This window comes from Chaetodon trifascialis, chromosome 9, assembly GCF_039877785.1.
Source record: "Chaetodon trifascialis isolate fChaTrf1 chromosome 9, fChaTrf1.hap1, whole genome shotgun sequence".
In the NCBI taxonomy this organism is placed as follows: domain Eukaryota; kingdom Metazoa; phylum Chordata; class Actinopteri; order Chaetodontiformes; family Chaetodontidae; genus Chaetodon; species Chaetodon trifascialis.
Genome location: NC_092064.1, coordinates 3792816 through 3814289, shown reverse-complemented (window position 1 = coordinate 3814289; position 21474 = coordinate 3792816). Strand labels below are relative to the sequence as shown.

Below are 21474 nucleotides of genomic sequence, written 5' to 3'. Positions count from 1 at the left end.
TGCCCGACACATTGGTGTCCGTTCAGTCACTATAAAGAGCAGCTGCTCAGTCTTCACTGCCCTCTGGCACTGCACACACACATACATACACACAGTCACATGGATGCACAGGCACACATGCACTTGCTGTATAACACTAATGCTGGAGGGCATTCCATCTCTCACAGATTATGAGTGTGCCAACACAAAAACACACACAGAAAGAGAGAGCAAGCGAGAGCAAAAGAGATAACAGCAGCACAAAAACCTGATCAGCCCTCACCCATATCAATCCATGTCACTCCCTGATCTCTCTCAGTCACGCATACACTCACCATAAATCCCTACATGTGGCTAAACCATTCCCACCCTGTAGTCCCCAAAGCCTCTCTCTCACAGACACACATGCGCGCACACATGCAAGCAAAAACACTTCCTGAAGTCTTAAAAGTGAGCAAACAATAAATCTTAGAGATTTTAGAGAGGACATAGAAGACGTGTAGACAGAAAATGGAAAAAGAGGTGGGAAGAAAAGAAGAGGAAGAAACAAGCAAAGATCCTGTGTCTTCTTTCTGACTTTGTTAGCACTAGTGCTGACTGGTCAGGCATGCTGTGGAACGAAACTGTTATTTAGTGCTTTTATATACAACTGAGGACTTTTTGATCATTATGTAGTATGAAAACTTAAGACTTAAATGAGTGTCAGGTTGCATGCTTTCAATCCTTTCCCTCACATCATGATTCTGCCTGACAATTCAACAAATTCCCAAATACTCCAGAAGAATCCCCGTTTTTAGAGCCACATAAGACCCTCCTAACACTCAGTCCCTATTCTTCTCTGACCATAGATAAATCTATCTCTGTCCGGAATACACACCTCTAACCAACAGAAGTTATTCCAGGAATTCCAGGACCAGCAGCTAAACCATATTTAAATGTGTTACTCGTGTTACTCGTCCTTACTTTGCTTCCGTTTCTTTCAGATTTTTTCTCTTCCTGATAACAGCTCAGTGGTTCCCTTTGGCTGATTGCTGGTGATGACAAAAACAAAAAGGAGCGGTGATGACCACAGAAATCTGCTGTTATGTCCTGTCACCAACCAATGGGTCACCAAACACACCCTGAGGCGATGGACAGGATGGGTGGGGGCAGAGTGGCGGCAAGGTGACAAAGGTGCCTATTGATGAAAATAAAATCAGGAGAGGGGGAATGGAGGGGTGGGGAGAGGGGGTCACGGGAAATGAGGGTATTTGTCTTTAAGGAAGAGATCAGATGGCCAGGCATCTTTCTGGCCTGCACGATCACTGTTGTCAGTGTGGCCACTATAGCGCAAAAATACAAGGGCCCTTTATGAGGCTGGGAGGTAATTGTGGGGTATAGGTTACTGGGGTATGTGTGTATTAGAAAAAGAAAGAGAGACAGAATACCACAGCACAGGTGCCTAGTCTTTTATATGGCTGCTCAAGTATGAAGGGGAGGAGAGAAGAGGGAGGGAAAGATGGCAGGCAAGCAAAGTGTGTGTGTGTGTGTGTGTGTGTGTGTGTGTGTGCGTGCGTGCGTGCATTGGGGGCTGCAAACCCTCTATCCTCGTCTTTTTATTCGGTCATTCATAGGCCTATCTTTCATTCCCCTCCAGCCTCCGTGAGAACAATAAGGCAGGGGAAAGCCCCTTCTCGCCTCAGCGTGGTGCTGATGGTGGTAAAGAGGTGGTGTGTCACTGGGACAAGGGAACGCTGTGTTGGTGATGCTAACAGGTGCATGCATGCACACGAACATTCACATGGAACACAGTCCAAACCTTCTCTGTTTGTGTATGTTTTCGTTCATTGGCTGCAATCATGTGTACTTTCAAATTCATTGTCATGCTTTAGCTTTTTGAAAAGGTTTCCTCCAGCTTCAGGGCAGCCACTGGGTTCCATCCATCCATCAGTTTACGATGGCTGAGGAATGAATTTTCAGACTTCCATGACTAGCATGAGGTGATTTATCCAAATCATAGCTCAGTTTATTCTTGTCAAAGAGGTACCTTTGGCCACATATCTTATCCTGCATACTGCTACGGCAGTAAAATGAATACATCTGAAAAGATGGGAATTAGGGCAGATGAATCCATTAACTATTCTGTGATTAAGCGATTAATAGATGAAACATTTAGTCTATAAAATGTCAGATACTACTTAATCATCTCATTTGAATAACTACAATAAAGATAAACATGATCAAAATCATATTCTATGGGCTTCGTAGTCTCAAGTCTCAATCTCAAGCCAGCTGAACACATTAGGGAGATTTTTCACACACACACACACACACACACACACACACACACACACACACACACACACACACACACACACACACACACACACACACACACACACACACACACACACAGTCGGTGAAGGTAACTGAGCTGTGATAATGTGGGGTGGATGTGGCTAATGGCTGATAGCTGCTGATCCCACACTGATTAACTCAGTGTTTTACAGGATGCTGCTAATGGACTGACACACTAAACCGAAGTTACAAGGGCAAGCATACAGTACGCATGTACATGTCTGCACACACGCAGGCTGACCCGAGACAGACACTGAGGTTTGGATTCAAATGTCTCAGTTTACACGAAAAATGATTCCTCAAACTGTCGTTCTCAGGAAAACCGAAAATTAAAATAATTCAGAATCCCAAATTGGTCTCGGAACTACTGTATATTGATCTAACCCCAACACACACTCACACACACAGGCCAGTGCCAAAGTCCGGCAGCTCTCTAAAGTGTCTTCAGCATGTTGTGATAAGCCAGCTCCATCTCGTCCTGCCTGCTCTGCTTTGCCGCCAGCTAACACACTATCACTGATTCACCGCCACAGATAAATCTCTCACACACACAAACACATACAGATGGAGACAAACAGTGAGGCAGAGATGTGACGACAAAGACAGGGACGTACAGTACATACACACACAATGAAGATGACAACAACAAAAACAACAAAATGGCTGATGCTACAGACGGGGTGTTATTGTTATTTCCTGTTTTGGAGCAGGGCGGCTTTCTTTGCAGAGTCAAAACACAACTACAGTAGTACGGAGGGACTGGGAGGTTTATCGGTGCATGCACGCACACACACACACACACACACACACACACACACACACACACACACACACACACACACATGCACACACACACACACACACAGGTAAGATTAAATACTCTTTCTTTCAGTCCTCGGTATTATCTCTCTTTCGAGTCTGTCTCCTTTTCTTTCTTTCTTGATATGACCTCCTGGGCCACAAAATGCCACTGTGTAGTCTAGCTGGGATTGAAGCCGCCTCTATACACACATGCACACACACCCCCACACACAGACACACACAGACGGACACACACATACACACACACACACACACACACACACACACACACACACACACACACACACACACCACAGCAAGGCTTGGGGCACAGATCGGAGGTATTGATAACGGCTACACATTGATCCTGTATATTGCGGCTGGTGGAAAGTGAGACAGTAGTGTTGGTGTTGGGCTCCTCTGTCCCCTCCATGCAGACAGATATGCTGAGTCAAGAAGCCATGACTGGAAGCACTATACAACATACAGTGTGTCTGTGTGTGTGTGTCCCATGCAGATGGCGTCCCATAACCTCGGGGAAGGCAGAGATAAGCAGAGTGTATGGGCTGAGATAAGATGGGAGCAGACACTGGGGAGACTGACTGACTGTAAGTGAGTCACTGTAGGGAAAACTGCAGTTTTATGGCCTCACTTGGCCTGAGGACTCTGAAGGAAACACTTTAATTCTAACAGAAACGGCTGGAAAACATGAGTCGAACACAGGCTTTCATGTCACAAAATGTACACATTTCACATATGAGGTACCTTCAAAAAGCAATTCACGTGAGAAATTCACATAGGAACAGCATGCATGCTTTCAGATGTCACATGTGGACGAGAATGTTTCACATGTGCTACTTACAGTCAGACTGATGTACGGTGGGAATGAGTGTTTAAAGCTAAAAACTGTGATGATACTACAAGACAGATTTGGTTTTCACTTTTTAATATTATGGATATAACGCAGGTTCATCAGTTACTCTGTTTTAAATGTTAAACCACAGCTGGGCACGATGGCAAAAATGAATATATCAGAGGGATTTTTTTCCCCAATATCAACATACTCTTAATATATATGAGAGATTAAATAATAAATACACACATTGATGTTTAATGTAATGAACAACTGTTACGCACAGCATCAGACAAAACTCTGATGACACAACATGTTCATATCATCATGACATTTACACTTCAAGCTCACACACTGTAGCGCTGACTCCACATTAAAGTTGAAATTTGAAGGTAGTAAATATTGGCACAAAATCAGTGTCTGTGGTGCTTCAAGCACAAAAATGTTGCTGCTATCAACGTTCAGAATCTACTATCAGTTAAATCTGAAGCGCTCAGAAATGTGTCAATCTAAATTCAACAGCTTAGTGTTAGTTATCAGCTTTCCCCATATTCTTATTAGCGCCAGGCATTACATGAAAACACTCTAGCTGCTCTCAGACTGTTCAAATCTAAAGATGTATTACTCTGAGCCTTCACTCCAAAGTACTGTGCTTTACGCCTTCAAATTGATACTGCTGAGATCTGCCACACACAACGTGTTCTTCAGAGGGTGAGACAAAAGTGATGTGTGAGTGATAAGAGGCGGCGCCATGGCAGTGGCAGGACACAACACTGAACTCTCCCCACACACACGCACACACGCATGCACGCACGCACGCACGCATGCACGCATGCACGCATGCACGCACGCACGCACGCACGCACGCACGCACGCACAGATAAGCATCACTTCCATCCATCGGCCTGGCTCTGTCCTCCTGTCTCTCTCTAAGCTCTGAACCAGTTAGTGATGAACCTCGAAAGCACAGAGGACACTTGGTGGAGACAGAACGATACTGATAGAGGTGGAGGAGGAAGAAAACGAAGGTCAGAGGATTAGAGACAGGGGGTGCTGTCGTTAAACAGATGAAGGTGGAGGCAAACAGGTAAAGACTTCATCCCTCTGATCTTAACACAACTGTTCTACTTCTGTACTATTTAGCAGAGCCTTTCCGACAAAACGACTTCTGCAAGACCTCATATACTCTCACGGTACCGCCCACACTATTAGAGCCCAAATAAAGCTGCAATATGTTTTCAAAGAAAACATACTCAAGATCAGCAAATTTCATAACTTGCCAAATTTGCTAAAAAATTACAGGAACTGAATGTGTTCTCAATTATTAAACTCTTACCAAAATGAATTTTGTGATTTAATTTTGAAATGTAATCAGTGATTCATCATTTAAAGACAGTAAGTAATAGAATTCATTACCGGAAAATGTATACATTTTTAATTTTTCAGTGGGATTAATGAATCATAACTGCACATTTACAAAATCATTTTTTAACACGTGTAGATTTAACTATTACTCAGATCACCAAATGTTTCAAACCACAATAAAGATGTGCAATTCTGATTCCAATTATTGCATTTACATATATATCTTATCTCATCAGCTGCATTGATTTTTGTAAATCCATGCTTATTCTGACTGGGAACGTTGTGGAATGCTCCAAAAACACCTGTTTGGAACATTCCACAGGTAAACAGGCTCATTGGTAACAGGTGATAGTATCATGATTGGGTATGAAAGGAGCATCCTGGAAAGGCTCAGTCGTTCACAAGCGAGGATGGAGAGAGGTTCACCACTGTGTGAACACATGACTGTATAAAGGAGATTAATACATGGGCTCAGGAACAGTCCATAAAACTACGGTAAGTAAACGAAAGTCGTTTGCAAATGACTGCATTCTGTTCCAACTTTTTGCTAATCAGGGTTGGAATCAGTCAAACAGTGTAATAGCCTTCACACTGGAGATTAAAGGACAGAAACTGGTTTGTGGCAAAAGAAAAAAAAAAAAAGACGCGTCTCACAGTATCTATGTTTATCTGTTTACAGGTGTGTGTTGGTGTGTGAACAGCAGAGAAAGATGGAGAAGAAAAAGACACATCAGATATGCAAAACTATTTGTGACACACCTTTTTGTGGCACAAGCTGTAAATACTTTTCGACACCTGAGTGAACGAGCCAGGGGTGGCTGTCTGTCCGTGTGAGGGCAGATCGGACGAGAGGACGTTTCTGTCACAAGACGCAGCAGATAAGGCCACAGACGCCACAGACGCTCTTCTATCTTTTTCATCAAACAAAAGGCGACAGGATATAATGTCACGCCATAAGTGATGATTCCCTCACCCGCAGTGGCTGTAAATACCAGACATAATCCACACACACAAACATTCACAAGAACCATGGAACAGCATTGTACATTGAGAGTAAAAGACATATTTCAAAGGGGAAATCCTCTCATCTGTCTGTGATTGGATTAACCTAACACTGTAACCAGATTAAAGGAGAAATGTAGAGGGCTGTCAAAGTCACTCGAAACCAAATCAATCCTGTCCAGCAGCTGATAGACTTTACAGACCTATTCAAACAATCACAGCAGGTACAGTGCACCTAACAATCAGAGGGAAAACAAAGGCGAGGCAGCACAGCCCTTCCAACGCATGGCAACACGTGGTGGGACCAAGCAAAACTGCTGAATAGTTAGTGTAAATGACGGAGTACTTATAATCCATTGGATGGGATTGTGCTGGTGTTAAACAGAACAATGTCTTTCAGATCACTTTCATTTCAGAACACACTGTCACCTGAGTACTTACAGCAACAGTAGTTAAGAGTCTGCAGTAATCTGCACAGTATATGGGTATCAAAATTAGATTTATTGATTTTTGAATTTCTATGGAAATTTTCTCTGTATTGTTCTGTATCATGAAGCATTTTAATCAGAAAGTCAAAAAAGAGCCTGCTTGAGGATGTTCTGTAAAGAGGTGATATCAGTGGAGCACATGATCTCTATCTGTTCATTTTCACAGTTGAGTCTGCAAACTCATCAGCATCTTTCTGGTGAGTCACAGGCACCTCTGCTATGAGCCAACACATTACAATGAGTGGGACAGCGAGAGAAGTCCCCATACTCAGTCCTGAGTGAATATCATGCTTACTAATAATACCAGCATTACTCAAAGAGTCTGGTATTCCCAAGTGGTGAGATTGCTGGGACACACTGGAATAAAAGGCAACACAATTGAACTGACAACTTCAGACAATGAGAGACTTCAGTAAAGTAGATGGAGTGGATTGAACTACATCTGAATGAAACAGGTAGGAGAATGATGAAGTAGAAGAACAGAAGTCGCATCACAGAGCAGAAGGGGAGGAATTCAAACACAGTAGAGTAAAGCAGTGAGGTTCCTACCTGATCCTGCGTCCATGATGTTGGACTGTCCTCTACGATCTGGCACCAAACGCGACGAGCCGGGCATGCTGACTGGCTCTGAACGTACCGGCTGGATCCTGCACATGTACAGGATGTGTACATTATTACACACACAGAAAAAAAACACATACTGCCATCTAAGGGCTTCAGATGCCCAGTGAACTGGATCTGATCCCAGGACCGCATACAGGGAGATTCAAATTGTTGTATTAATGATTAAGTGTAAAGCTGTCTACATGACAGATAATTCTGGGAAAGTCAATGATTAAAAAAATATTTTTGTTAAACATGCTTCTCTGGATAATTTCCAGTAACTTAGAGTGACCATCGTCTCACTTGTTAAAACACATCTGTATGTGTCAAAGCACCTGAGGCTGTGTAGATCCAGATCGTCTGTGTCAAAGTCCAGAAGGGGCTGCTGGACATCAGTGGGACCATGGGACTGAAGGACTGAGGATGAGGAGGAGATGACTGTGGTCTGGCCTGAAGGGTGAATGGTCTTAAATTGAAACTGGGGTCCCATCCAAAGGCGCCGGTGGGGCCCTGTATGGGTCACAATCTCCACCTAAGAATACAAAGGTAGAAGTAAGTGAGGAGAGAAGACGGTGTTTAGTCATCCAAACAAGGCCAAGGTCTTTGGGAAACATGCAGGAGTCTCTCACTGCGGTGCTTTCAACTAAATGCTAAGGTCAGCATGCTAATATTCTCACAATGGCAATACATTTGGTCATAAACCAAAGACTCAATGACAATGCTATATAGAGCCAAGATCATAACATCACATACCAGCTAACCTCTGTTCCATTAGCTTCTGCAACTAAATGCAATCATTGAACATTTCTGTCCTCCTTCAAAAAATGAAGCATGTTCCTTACTGGTCTACTGTCGATATTCTCACATAAATAAGCATCCAATGCTTCACTTGGCATCAACAATTAAAACCTTAATCACTTAAATAAAGTTAAACAATTACTTTGTGAGCACACAAAATGGTACTTTTGACAATATCATCACTTTAGTCCATATCCAGAAAAATCATCAGAGCTCTCTTCTAAAGTCATTTTTCCAATTTTTTAGTTGTAGTCTGTCTAAAAACTTACAATGTTCCATCTCCGGTCCTGCTGTTATTATGGACCTATCTAAGCTAACCGCAACCCCTTGACTTTCCCATCATTATCTAGACCTATGAAGTGGGCCACACAACACACTGTTATACTACTGGTACCAACCAAACAACTGACAGACCAACACTACCATCAATGGCGCATAACCTTGCAGCTTGTCTGAGGGCTCGACACCAGTGGATTTGACATGGTGGTTTGGCATCAATCTATGTGCCAATACTCAAACACCCCAAGCAGGACTCAGATGAACTCGGTTTCATGACATCCAACTAAAAGCTTGATGTACTCCTGCACCACTGAAAGTCTGACAATGATGTCAGAACTCGTCAAGGTCTTGTGTGCATTGGGAGTGCTGGTGGTATGATGGGAAGGCCTCCCGGAGGGTTAATAGATGTGTGACACTAGCAGCAGTGAGGCTGAGGTGAGGCCTACTGGGAGAATAAGATGGTGCTGGCATGGCAGGCGGTCCATGGGCGCCTGAGATGAGTGGCACTAATGCTGGCTGAAAGTAGGATAGGAGAGGGCTATGGAGTGGGTGACTCATAAACATCGGACCATTACTGCCTCCTCCATTCTCCATCTCCTCTTTGCCATGAATTTACTGACTAACCAATCTCCTGCCTTGGACTCCCACTTTTCACTGCTCTACCACACTAACTCTGACTTTTCAACTCCCTGCAGCACTTAACACGCCTCTTGGTGTCTCACTGTTCACATTTCATTATCTTTACTTCATGCGAGTTCGTCTCTCACCTTAGCCCAGCTCTCAGCTCACAGTCTCACTCCACTCTGGCTGTCAGGTGCCAACATCGTAGACAAGAACTTACACCCTTAATTCTTCTGTGCGTCTGTGTCCATTCACACAAATATGCATATGCACGTTTAGATATAGGTGGTCTGTCACAGCTGTGCAAATTAGGCCACAGAGGGAGGGTGGAGGACTGTCACTTTGTGTGTGTATGAGTGTTTTGCCAGTTAACACCATCAATGTCACGCCCAGTTGCGGAGTTGAACAGCTGCCAGTGTGCTCTTCTTTACAGCGGGGTGGAAGGTCCAGATGTTACAGTCCAGTGTCAACCCCCAACCCCCTCCCCTTCCCATCTCGCTGGACAGAGCTGATGACATGTTGCTCAGGTTCGTCCTTACAGCCTCTACCCTGTCTAGACTGCACATCAAGCTAGATCAAACTAACCAATGGGCAAAACACTTTTTTGTTGCCTCACAAACAAACAGAGGTGAGCTTGTCAACCTGTAATGGCCTTTATCACATTAAATAAACATGCACATTGATCAGCAGTGGGTTTAATCAGAGAGGTACAGTGAGTATATAGGCCTCAGTATGATTCAAGCAAATTAGGCTGTAGGACTTGTCATCTGAGCACATCTAGAAACAAAAGTGTTTATACTTGTTCTAAAAAGGCCATCCTCAAGGGCGAGGTGAAGAGGCTGCCCTCATACTGTAGATCATATTCACAAGGTGGCCATTTTCACACACTCAGGGTGGGGAGCTCAAATGCTGTTGTCAAAGGGATAATATTGTACTGGTGCATTCTAGGGTGCAAATCTTCTAGAAGTAGGGAATCCAACAAATTTTTATCATTTCACAGCTAACCATAGCATTCAACAACTACCTAGCTAATATCACAATTTGATAGTGTTATGTGATACCACAGGCGTAAATTAATCCTGACATACTGACACACACCTTGGACACATTTAGTTAAGTGGTTATTTCATTTATTTAAGTCTGGAAGTAAAAAGCACGGTAATCAAACCTGCAATGTAACACAATGTAATGTGACGAGGCAGGCGTGTCTTGCCAGCCTCTTAAAGCCACACAGAACACTCACTGCTAAAGTGCTTGGAACAAACTTTGTGTTGGATGTAATTTGTATGAACATTACACAGAAATGTGTTCCAGTGAGCATAATGAGCATAATGTCAAATAACATTACTAAGTTAATCATTAACATTTCTGAGGCTGGGCATAGAGACAGCAAGATGGTTACATTATTGAAGTTACATTGCAAGTTTGAATACATCCAGTGCTTTTTATGTACAGGCTTGAATAAATGTGTCCAAGATGTGCACTGATGTTTCAGAATTAATTTATGCATATTTCATATTGTATCATGTTGCACATGTCAAACAGCAATGTAAGATATCTTAGCAAGGAAGTGGTTGAATGCTAATGCTAGCTGCTGTCTAACGATAGGTAACCCATTATGGGTTGTTATGGGTTGTCAAATAGTTTTATCTTGAAATATCACCCAATGTCCCTCCGGATTTTTAATATTCATTGTCTTTTCAGTTGCTGATCAATCAGGATGCATTGAAATAACAGTAATTTGTCACATTGCCAACTTTCATGAAACGTTTATTATCCTTTTGATACCAGTATTTGAGCTATCTACCTTGAACGTGAGGAAAATTGCAAATATCATCACACACTTTCTGACAGTCTCTTCTTGTAGCAGTTGTTGTACACACAAAGTGTGAATGTGAAACCCTTGACTATGTGTGTTGCAATATGTAATAGGTCTATAATACTTAACGTGACACCGTTGTTAATGCAGTCCAAGAATGGGAATGTTTTCAAATAGGTCTTGACATCCTGAAGCTCTGAATAAGTAATACAGTACCCAAGATGAAACTTTTTGCATCTTTTTCTTTTTCATATCTTAGTTGGAACTGGAAGTATTTGCCAAGCTCTCTGGACTGGGTTCCTCTACATGCTCTGGTCCAACATTACCTTTTTGGTCTATCTGCCAATGGCTGGTAAACTGAGGAAATGTACTGGTCAAAGTATCAACCAGCCATAAAACTGCATAAGATACAGTGTCATTAAATATCAGATATCATAAATATCATATCAGAATTGGCAGAAGAGATGAGACCTGAGGTGGACACGAGTTTTTGTTCTCTGCTGAGAGCCAGCAGAAGAGCAACTAACACTGATAGGCAGCAAATGCCATGTTGCTGCAGCGAGCTGAAGCACTGATATGGAGGGTCAAAAACCTCACATTTCATTAGGGAGCAATTTAGCAATCCTAAATCCCAACCCAACGCCAAAATGCCTGCTGATAATCCAATGAAGGACATTGATATGATACGATGAAATCCACAAGGCAGCGCTTAGCCTCTAATTCAACATAGCCTATATGTATTTAACATTTCTCAATGGACCAAGCTATTGTGCTTGATATGTCCTCGTCTTTCCACATTTTTTAGAGGGACAGGAATAAAAACAAGTTACCCTGTATAATGGATTTACAATTCCCTTTAATTTTGCTTTGGTCCTTTTATCCTAAATCCATTGATAGTTTGACCTACTTCCAAATCGTCTTAGGTACACGCTAAGGCACGAAGAGCTGTACTGTTATATTTCCAACCACTGGCAAATGCATCAGTACTACTGCTCCGACAGGGAGTCGGCAAAATTCTGGGTTAGTGCAATGGATAGTTTTGCTCCTAGCAAACTATCATAGTAGATATGAACCAGGGTCTCTGCAAGCTAAGTGGGGTGCATTTTAACCAATCAATTATGCATGTAGTGGAATTATTGATGGTGAAAATGTAGTGGGTTACCTGCCGACACCAGAGATGAGTGCATTGAGGGTTAACCAAGCTGTAAAGACCAGGGTGTGTGCACTGGATTTTTCTACCATGTCTTGACCAAATACTGTGAACATTTGAGCATAATTTAGGATGGCACTTGTGATTAGGAAGGAGCCACAAAGTAAGTAAGGCTATTTGACTAAGAACGAAGAGTACCTGTGTATGAAACCAATGAATTAAGATCCAGTCTGTGAAAATATATATGTGAATCACATCATGTAAAAGTAAAATAAATTGATGGCTGAATCTGTGCTGTAACAGATTGGGTGTCCAATCATTACAAAAACATAAGACCTTGAGCCCATTAGGATTGGACTTATTTTGCATGTTGGTATTGAAAGTATGGAAACATTTGTTACTGAGATAACACTTTGTTGAAGTACCAGTTGGGTGGCCATTACAACAAGAAAACAAACACATGTTTAAAAACTCAAGCATTTTCAGGAATCAAATTTGTTTTCCGCCAAAGCAACATAGTAAGCTAAGACGAAGACCGCAGCAACCAAATGCTGGGTGTGATCTCACTGACTGACAGTAATGTCAATCACTGTCTGCTTGTCACAGGCGAACTTAATGTCACTGTAAAGTTGAGTAAGATAGAGGTCTGACCTGAGAGAGCCACTCCTCATCCTCCTGGCCACTGTGGTCCGACGCCAGGCTGTCTGACGACTCATGACGCGTGATTGGGCCTGGGCTTCCTGGGGGCATGGCTGAAAACACACACATGCACGATTGAATGATGTTATACATGTTATACCCAGTGATGACATTTCTTATTTTGATGCTGGCAATATTTTGTACCAATATCTAATGTCACCATAGTTTTCAAGCTAGAAAGAATCTCGTCATTTGTTCAGTGTTTCCGACATAATAGTATTCTTGAAACGCGTAAAGGCCTGCAACATTACAACACATGACAGTGATGCAGCTGTCTGGGAGGGATATCAGCAAGTCAAAACTGAGTAGTCAAAGCAGGGCAGTGAATTACATACTGGTATTAAGTATTAACACAATTTGGCCTGTGAGGGAAAACGATAACTGACAACTAGTTTATTGAAGTGTTAGTGTCATTAGGGTTTGACTGATATGGTCCTTGACAGCCAATAGCAACACATGGAGCGTACATCTTAAATTTGCTGACTGACTGGACCAGATCTTATCTTTAATGCTTTTGTAAGATCAAAAGCAGGTGAGCTAAAGAGGAAAATACCATGTTTTTCTTTGTCTCATATGGGCATATGGGTGCGTGCCAGTGTGTGTGAAAAAGCAAGTGTACAGCAAAGCATGAAAGACAGGGAGAGAAACAGCATATCTGTGTGTGTCTGTTATAAGAAGAGAGAGTGACAGAGAGACCCAGAAGCAGATGGGGCTCTTGCAGGCTTGAGTAAGCAGGCGTGGAGAATGAGGCCTAATGTGTAGAATCAGTCCTTTCTCTGTCTCCCACCTCACGGATGGGGTTTGTTTAACACAAGAACGGCTAATAAACTTGTCAAGTCCACATCTGGAGCACAGGAGGCATTCCTGTCTTTATCCACACACAATCACACACTCAGACACGTGTCAGGTGTTCATACATCCCTGATGGAGGTAGTTCGGTGTTTGACACCTCTGTAACGAATGTCCCATCAGCCCCCTCCCCCACCTAATCCCAACACACATTTTCCTTATGAAGTATGAAGTTCCACCAGTTTTATCACCTGCTTCTGAAGTAGTGCTTGCTGTGTGTACAACTGTGTTTGGAAAGGAAAAAAAGGAAAGGAAAGGGAAGGAAAGGAGTGAGCAATGACCATGGCTAAACAGTCTGAGAAAACAGCACCACCAGCACAAAATGTACTCTGCATTAACAGAAAACCAAGAAAAATAGATAAAACTATGTTAAGTATTCACAATCTAAAAGGCTCTTAATTTACTTTATTGAAATAATTTTTCAAAGCCATGAGAAATGGCTTCAAATTGTTCTGTCTGACCAACAGTCCAAACGCCAGAGATATTAAATTTAGTGACATAAAGCAGAGCAAGGCGACAAATCTTCACAAAGAGACAGAGACAGAGAAAGTGGAACCAGAGAATGATATTGTTTCTTGATAAATTACTTAAATGATTACTTGGTTTCAAAATTGTTGATGACTAATTTTCTGTTGACTGAATATTGTTTCAGCACTGCATGCACAACTACAAGTACAATGCTCAATACATCTGAGCACTTATATCAATGTGGCCAGAATAAACCAAATCATTCAAAGTAAGTTCATTCAAATTTCAAAACATTGCTTTGCTCTGGTATCGAGCCAATAAAAGTTCACCAGCAAAATTTACAGGCACTATTTCTTTAGAAGGACACAATTAAAACTGGCATATGCTACAAAAAAAAATAAAAAATAAAAAAAATCTAGATAGTTAGACAGACATACTGATATATAAGACCTACAGTTAATGTGTGGAGGGAAAGTGAGCTAGGGTTACAGTTAGAAAGAGCCAGGCAGAGAAGGGATCTCATGTTGTTATAAAATGGACGAGAGAAGAACAAAGCCTGTGCTGTTTTACTTATTAAACAAAATCACGACTCCCCTATTTCCTTCCATTGCTCCCCCCCCACACCACTGCCACCTCTCTCTCTCTCTCTCTCTCTCTCTCTCTCTCTCTCTCTCTCTCTCTCTCTCTCTCTCTTCCTCCTTGCTCTCTGACCCTTGGGGCCAATAGCTGTTCCCTAATTAATTATTGATGTTCTGAAGCAGTTGGTGGACTGGCTGGATCAGGTTTCCAGTGCGGGGGCTTTCAATGGCCAGTCACAGCCAGGCTCCGGTGTGGAGAGCTAGTGGACATCCCCACGGGTCAGGCAAAGAAACAACTCTCCCTGTGTGTGTGTGTGCGTTTGTGTTAGTGTGCATGTCAGGAGCCAGACTGACCAAGGCAGTAAGAGTCATATCTACCCATCTTAGTGTCGGACGAGCCAGACACCGGGCCCTCTGCTTTTACAACACTCATTACTGGCTCTTAAGAGACAGAGCGTCAATACAATTTCACAGGCAGCAGGTTTTTTAAGTGCAAACTTATTGCACGGCACTCAAGAAAGGAGTCTGAATGTATGGCTATAGGTGCAGTAGAAATTTCTGTGTGTTGTTGTTTATGCATATGAAGAAACACAGAATAAGCAAGTAACATGGTGTCACTGCTTAGAAATGATTAGAGTGGAATGGGAAAGGATGTGCCTCAATTCCAAAGCAATGATCTAAATTTGACAAATGAGTAAAAGACAGGACAGAAACTGAGAGATTTTTGGCAAAATGTACTGAATGTTTCCACCAGAAACATGCCAGAATGCTTTGTTGCTCCAGTTATGCATTGTTGGATAATTTCCAAAGGAACTCAGAACTACCATGACCCAGAAAAAATGATGACAAACAAATCATGACTACCTTATGGAAAAATAGTGAAGTCATTCAGATCAAAAGCTGCACTGGGTTGTGTTAATATGGTTTCCTTCGGGTACAGGTGAAAAGGTGAAATATGGAGTTGAGTTTGAGTGATAGATCAACGCATTTGAAGGCCTATCCAATGTCAAAACACTGCACAACAATTTTGAGTATTATGAGACAGGATTTTTACAACTCTGGAAAGTTATTATCTTTCTCATTGTGATACAGATACAGTATTCATGGTATAATTTCTAAAACACTACCAGAAATGTATGCTTTCATATGCGTTACTGAATGACTTTTGCCTCTTAATTCAGTTGTGGTTGTATCTCTGCGTGTTTTAGGTCCTTGTAGGCAGCACTGTGTTAGAATACAGCAGTCAAGCAGGATTTCTTTAGGGTAAGATAAATATCTGTATTTGTCAGGTAATTAATCTGTTGGATTTGCCAAAAATAGTCTCATCTTGTTACTTTATCCTAAAACAGTTTAGCAACTGATCTAATATATGATGTTATCTCCATTCTGTATCCCTATGTATTTCCTGAATGCTGAATCTGCATGGAAAATTCTAAAAAACAGAAAGATATTACTGTGTAATTATAAGACCACCTTCCGACTAGCAATGGCAGAAAAATAAAACCAAAACTGTCAATCAGTGGAGCCATGACTCACTCAATATTTGCTAATGACGGCTGCTGTCAAAGATAAGTTGATACGATAATTGATAAAATATGATTTCCAGGCAACTCATAACTGCCTTGTTAAAGAATAAGATGAATTTGTTTCTTTCATAACCACCCCGATGATTATGTTCTTGCATACCTCCCTTCACCACAGAGGAACAGAGTTGTCTGTGTCACAGTCTTTATTGACTGTGGAGAGAGTGGTGTTTTGCCGTGCTGAAGGCTAGTAGCCAATGGCCTGTTAGCCAGAGCAGTGAAGCAGGGAGTCAGAACAAGAACAAAGGCTGCCTAGGTATTGATGTAGCCCGACCTCCCAGGGCCTTGGGCCAGGGGCCGGAGAGGCCGATCTCCAGGGATAGATAAGGGGCGAACAATCTGATAGATCTGGAGAGCCGCCTTGTCTGGGTTGTCCGCTCTGTTCACCTTTATCTCTTTCATTTGTATTTTTTAAAGATTCTTTTTGTTGGTCTTTTATTTTTCCTCTCTCTGCTTTGACCTGCCACACACTTGCTTGCCAGACATTTCACTTGCTGGGCTCCCTTCTCGACTGCTCCACCTGTCTCTCCTCTCACTTTCCTCTCTTCTCGCTTTCCTCTTTTGAGCAGTACTCTGGCAGATAGGTGCTGGCATTCTGACAGACTGGGATAGCTTAGTCATTATATATCATTCAAGGAGTATTTGACTGACAGTTCCTTCATTCAGCCAGTGCTACACTTACCCCATCCTTTCTCTGCCTCTCTTTGATTACTGACCCAGTCATGGCGCCATGGTTTCTTTTTACCAAACGCCTGATGTTCCAAAGCCTTCACTCTGGCCCCTCTCTCAGAGCAATTAGATCTATTGACGAGGCAACTGTGGCTGGCCTGTCATGGGCTTCAAAGTCCCAAGAGAGCAGCTGAGCCAGCCAGTCAGTCAGTCTCCACAATTAGCACATTATATGACAGGTAGGGAGGGGAGGGCAGTGGCCAAAAAGCATAGCCTCTGTCGCTGCTATCATCACCAGGCTCAAAGGAGCCAGCCAGAAATCCAGGTGGTAAATTATTCACTGGTTTGTTTGCTTCAGAGCAACTTTGCGGCAAGGGGGAGAGGTGTTGGAAAACATACTGTGGACCAAAATATACACACTGTTATGATATGGCTATGAGAAGTTACTCTGTAATTACCTAGATCCAACACCTTTGGTCAAACGAAGAGTCTAAAGACACTTGCCAATAGACAAATGGATATTACAGACAGGGATCCTGTGATTCTGCTTCAGCTATAGATAGTGGATTCCCCAAACAATAAAAACTGGCTTGAGATTTTATTTGAGAGTTTTTATTAAGCCAGATCGTACCACTACTTTCTCCTTTATTTGTGAGCATACTGCATAATGTGTGTCTCTTTCATCCTTATCTCTCCAAGGCAGTGCTGCACGATGCTGTCCTCTGCAAGGCTGAGTGCTGCCAGTAGCTGCTACAGATGGACAGGTGGAGATAGTGACCATGAAGTGGCGCCACTGCTGCCTTTTATCATCCGGTCCTGGAGGCTCCGGTCTGGCCTGACCCCGGCCCTTCCTCTCCCCTTCCTACTCCTTTCCCTGCATACTGCATTTTTAATCAGCCTGGGTCATCCAATATAGAGCCACGAGACCGGAGACCATGGCCTGTCAATCAAGTGCTGCCACCTCTTTGCCTTGAACCACCTTTCCAGAGACACAGTCATACTTTGTTAGACAATTAGCTGAGGGGGAAATTTATATAGATTTCTTGCCCTCACTCTTTGACTCCTTCAGCACTTCTGTCTCTGTCTACTAGTAAAAACTTGCTTGTCTTATTTCCTGTCTTGCTATCTGTGATGGTTGTATCCACAATGTAAATTAGACGAAGATAGCACAATTTGTTCTGCAAGTAAGAACACTGTCTTTTCAGTTTCCTCTGCAGCAGGCATGATCTTTATGCTCAGCAAGAGGCAGCCGGACAAGGGGCTGTGCTGTAATTCATCCTAAGGTCAAATCGACTCTTTCTCCTGGATCACTTCTCTGTTGCACTGCCAAGCCCTGGAGGAAACGGCAGAGAGGGCTGGCGAGCGGACGCATGCTGAGAAACAGGATGTTCAGAGTCTGTGCTCGGCTGCAAAGCGCAGAAATGGAAGGTGGCACTCCAAGAGCAACTCTGTCAGTGTTGGTGGTGTACAGGACGCTGACCCGGAGGGAAAATGGCAGGAGCACAAGAAGTGGGTAGAGGGCTGAACAATTATGTTTATAACGTCTTGACCTCGCATCAGTTCACACATGGTTGGTTTGGGGAATAAAGAGATGGCCGTGTTATCTGGCTATTGTTAATTGGATGTAAATGTTAATGCAATGAATCTCTCTCATTATGTAGCCAGTTCCACTGCCCATGCTGGCAGAGAGAATGGTGGAAAAAGCTGACGCCCATGCCCGTCACCCCAACGTGTCCTCATCGCTCTGACACTAGGAGAGACCATTAGCACTAATTTGAGAAAATATCCTACCAGTTAGACCTGGAGCACTGCAGAAGTCAACAGAGACGAGCAGAGAGATTAGGGTAAACACAGCCACCACTTGCCCTGGAGCAGGAGCAAGAGCTAATTACAGATTTTGTGTGTTTATAATTATGGAGTGAGCTCAAAACGCCGGCCTATTCCAGGGGGTGGATTGATTTCGTGTGTGGCCATCCGTATGCACTCGTATGAATGCATGCGAATTGGCCTTTCAGAGGGCAACCTAAAGTGCTCACTGCTCTGTACTTGTTATTGAATTAGAGAGAGTTTAGGGTGTCAGCTAATTGGTCTGAGTCCGGCATCTTATAGCATCATGCTAGTGTGTATTGAAGCAGGCATGTAGTGTGGCCGGCAAAGGATAGATTCAAGGTGCAGAGTGCGAGAAAGAGGGTTACTTCTGAGAGGTCTCAGAGGATGTAAAATGGCAGGAATTGTGGAAGTATCTCTGAAGTCTTTCAGAAAGGAAATGTTATGGCTGCTGACTGGAAAGGCCTCTCCTCAGCATGTGGCACCAATAAGAGGCTAAGGACTGGCTTTCAACACAGTCAACATGGAAAATCAGCAGGGATAGGGGGTCACCCCCCTTGACTAATAATGCACATAGTACATACAGAAAACATACATGGTTGTGATAGCCTGTGCAACTAGAACATGGAGAGACTGACATTCTATGATGCATGTATGCATGTCATAAACAAACAGTACATGCAGGCTGTACACAGATATTGTCAATGCAATCATGTTTAAAGGTACAATGTGTAAGAACTGACCACCTGTCAAAGCTTGCACCAAATAAATAAGGGGCAGCATATCACCCAAGTAACCGCAAACTGCTGCTCACAATTGCTTTTTGCTCTAGCTGTCCCTGACTGTTGGGACTAGCTGTCATTAGCTAGTTAGCTAAGTTAGCCTTGCAGTTAGTGGTCCTATTAGCTGACTGGAGTCTTCCTCAACTGAGAGCTTGGAGCACTGGGGGATTGCTGGTGTTTACACCGCAGGCAATGGAATTAGGCTCAGTAACCAAACACAGTGTGGAAAAGCAGTGTATAGAACCAGAATATTTTCACATCTAACTTCAAGAACCAGACCAGAGGTGGTGACTGTTGTAACAGTGGAGAGACAAGATGGCTTTGGTGAGTTTGTTTCTGTCGAGTTTGATTGAAGTGGTATTACAAGACAGGACAGGCCACAGCTAGCTGGTTAGCATGCTAACTGCAGTAGATACCTCTGCAATACATATTATATCTTCACACTGTTGATAATGTTATTTCATTTTGAATGTTTTAAACTAAACATTGCATCTTTAAACCTCCTATGGTGGCAAATCAATATCGTTTTGCAAATAACAATAATAATAATAGCAAAGTCGACAATGGTAATGACAATGAAAAATCTAACATCCATTATCTATACCGCCTATCCCTTTCGGGGTTGCGGGGGGCTGGAGCCTATCCGAGCTACAATGGGCGAGAGGCGGGGTACACCCTGAACCGGTTGCCAGCCGATTGCAGGGCCACATGTAAGGACAAACATTCACACTCACACTCTCACCTACGGACAATTTAGAGTCATCAATTAACCTAATGAGCATGTTTTTGGTCTGTGGGAGGAAGCCAGAGTACCCGGAGAGAACCCACGCATGCACGGGAAGAACATGCAAACTTCACACAGAAAGGCCCCGCCCGACCCGGGGATCGAACCGGCAACTTGCTGTGAGGCACGCGCACTACCTGCTGCGCCACCGTGCAGCCCAAAAATCTAACATTAAAAACAATATTTAGTTAGATAGTAGATAATAGATTTGCATAGTTACAAGTTGCAGGATACAGTGCTGTCACATTGTCTTACCTGATATTACTACATTTTTTTAAGTTCAACACATAGTGGCTTTCCATTCACTTAACTGGCCTAAGCCTGTGCTTTTCTTCTATCCCGATCATATTTTGGGAATAACATTGGTCCAGGCTGACAAAGTACAGTTAAATAATCTGCACTGTCATACAGTATGAAGGCTAATCAAAATAAATTCAGAACTGATGAGGTATCAAGAGCCTGGTCTTAAAACCCTTCATTGTATGCTTGTAGTAATATCATGACGATTCCTGCTGCAACAGGATCCCAATGAGCTGAAACCTGACACACGTTCACTTCAATTTGAGCTGCTTAGAGCAAATCTGCACTTATTTACATCTTTCCATTGACTTCATGTATATTTATGCTTCTTCGACACGTTACTTTGCATTCTATTTGAACACAACCTGATACTATGAATACATTTGTTTGTGTAAACCAGTGAACAAAAAAAGAAGGTTTGGCACTTACCAGCCAGAAGATACTGATAGTACTGCACAAGGTCTGAGGCCAACACCAAGGGGTGGTTGGAGTTGAAGGGTGGCTGCAGCTCATTCCACTGTGGAGTCCTGCTCCAAAAGACAAATGAACTGTAAGATCCGTTACATTAGAGGCATCTTTTCTAAGACAGCATAAGCAACACTGTGTTACCTGGCTAGAGTCCAGCAAGCCCTTGGACAGGTGCTGAGCTCCAAAGGCGTGTCATCACTTATCTTTTGAGCAGTACTAATTGGTCGAGGCTCCAGGACATGCTCCACCAAGTTACCATAGCAACTGATGATATACAGTGAGTCGACAACTGACTGCCTGGACTGATCTGTAAAGAGGACGTGAAAGAAGACATGTAAAAATGTTCCTTGAGCTGCTACTTAAAATGATTAC

At 42.9% G+C, this 21474-nt stretch overlaps 1 protein-coding gene across 5 annotated transcripts in view; it reads right to left on the bottom strand.

The window, feature by feature from the left end:
* Positions 1 to 21474, bottom strand: part of bcas3 (BCAS3 microtubule associated cell migration factor) — a 336382-nt gene that overhangs the window by 204406 nt on the left and 110502 nt on the right. For all 5 annotated transcript variants that reach the window (XM_070969920.1, XM_070969919.1, XM_070969924.1 and 2 more), the window contains 5 exons: positions 21244 to 21409; positions 21064 to 21161; positions 12747 to 12847; positions 7764 to 7960; positions 7375 to 7472 (listed from right to left, as the gene is read on the bottom strand). In XM_070969920.1, coding sequence (XP_070826021.1) covers positions 7375 to 7472; positions 7764 to 7960; positions 12747 to 12847; positions 21064 to 21161; positions 21244 to 21409 — 660 coding nt within the window. The remainder of the gene's footprint in view (positions 1 to 7374; positions 7473 to 7763; positions 7961 to 12746; positions 12848 to 21063; positions 21162 to 21243; positions 21410 to 21474) is intronic.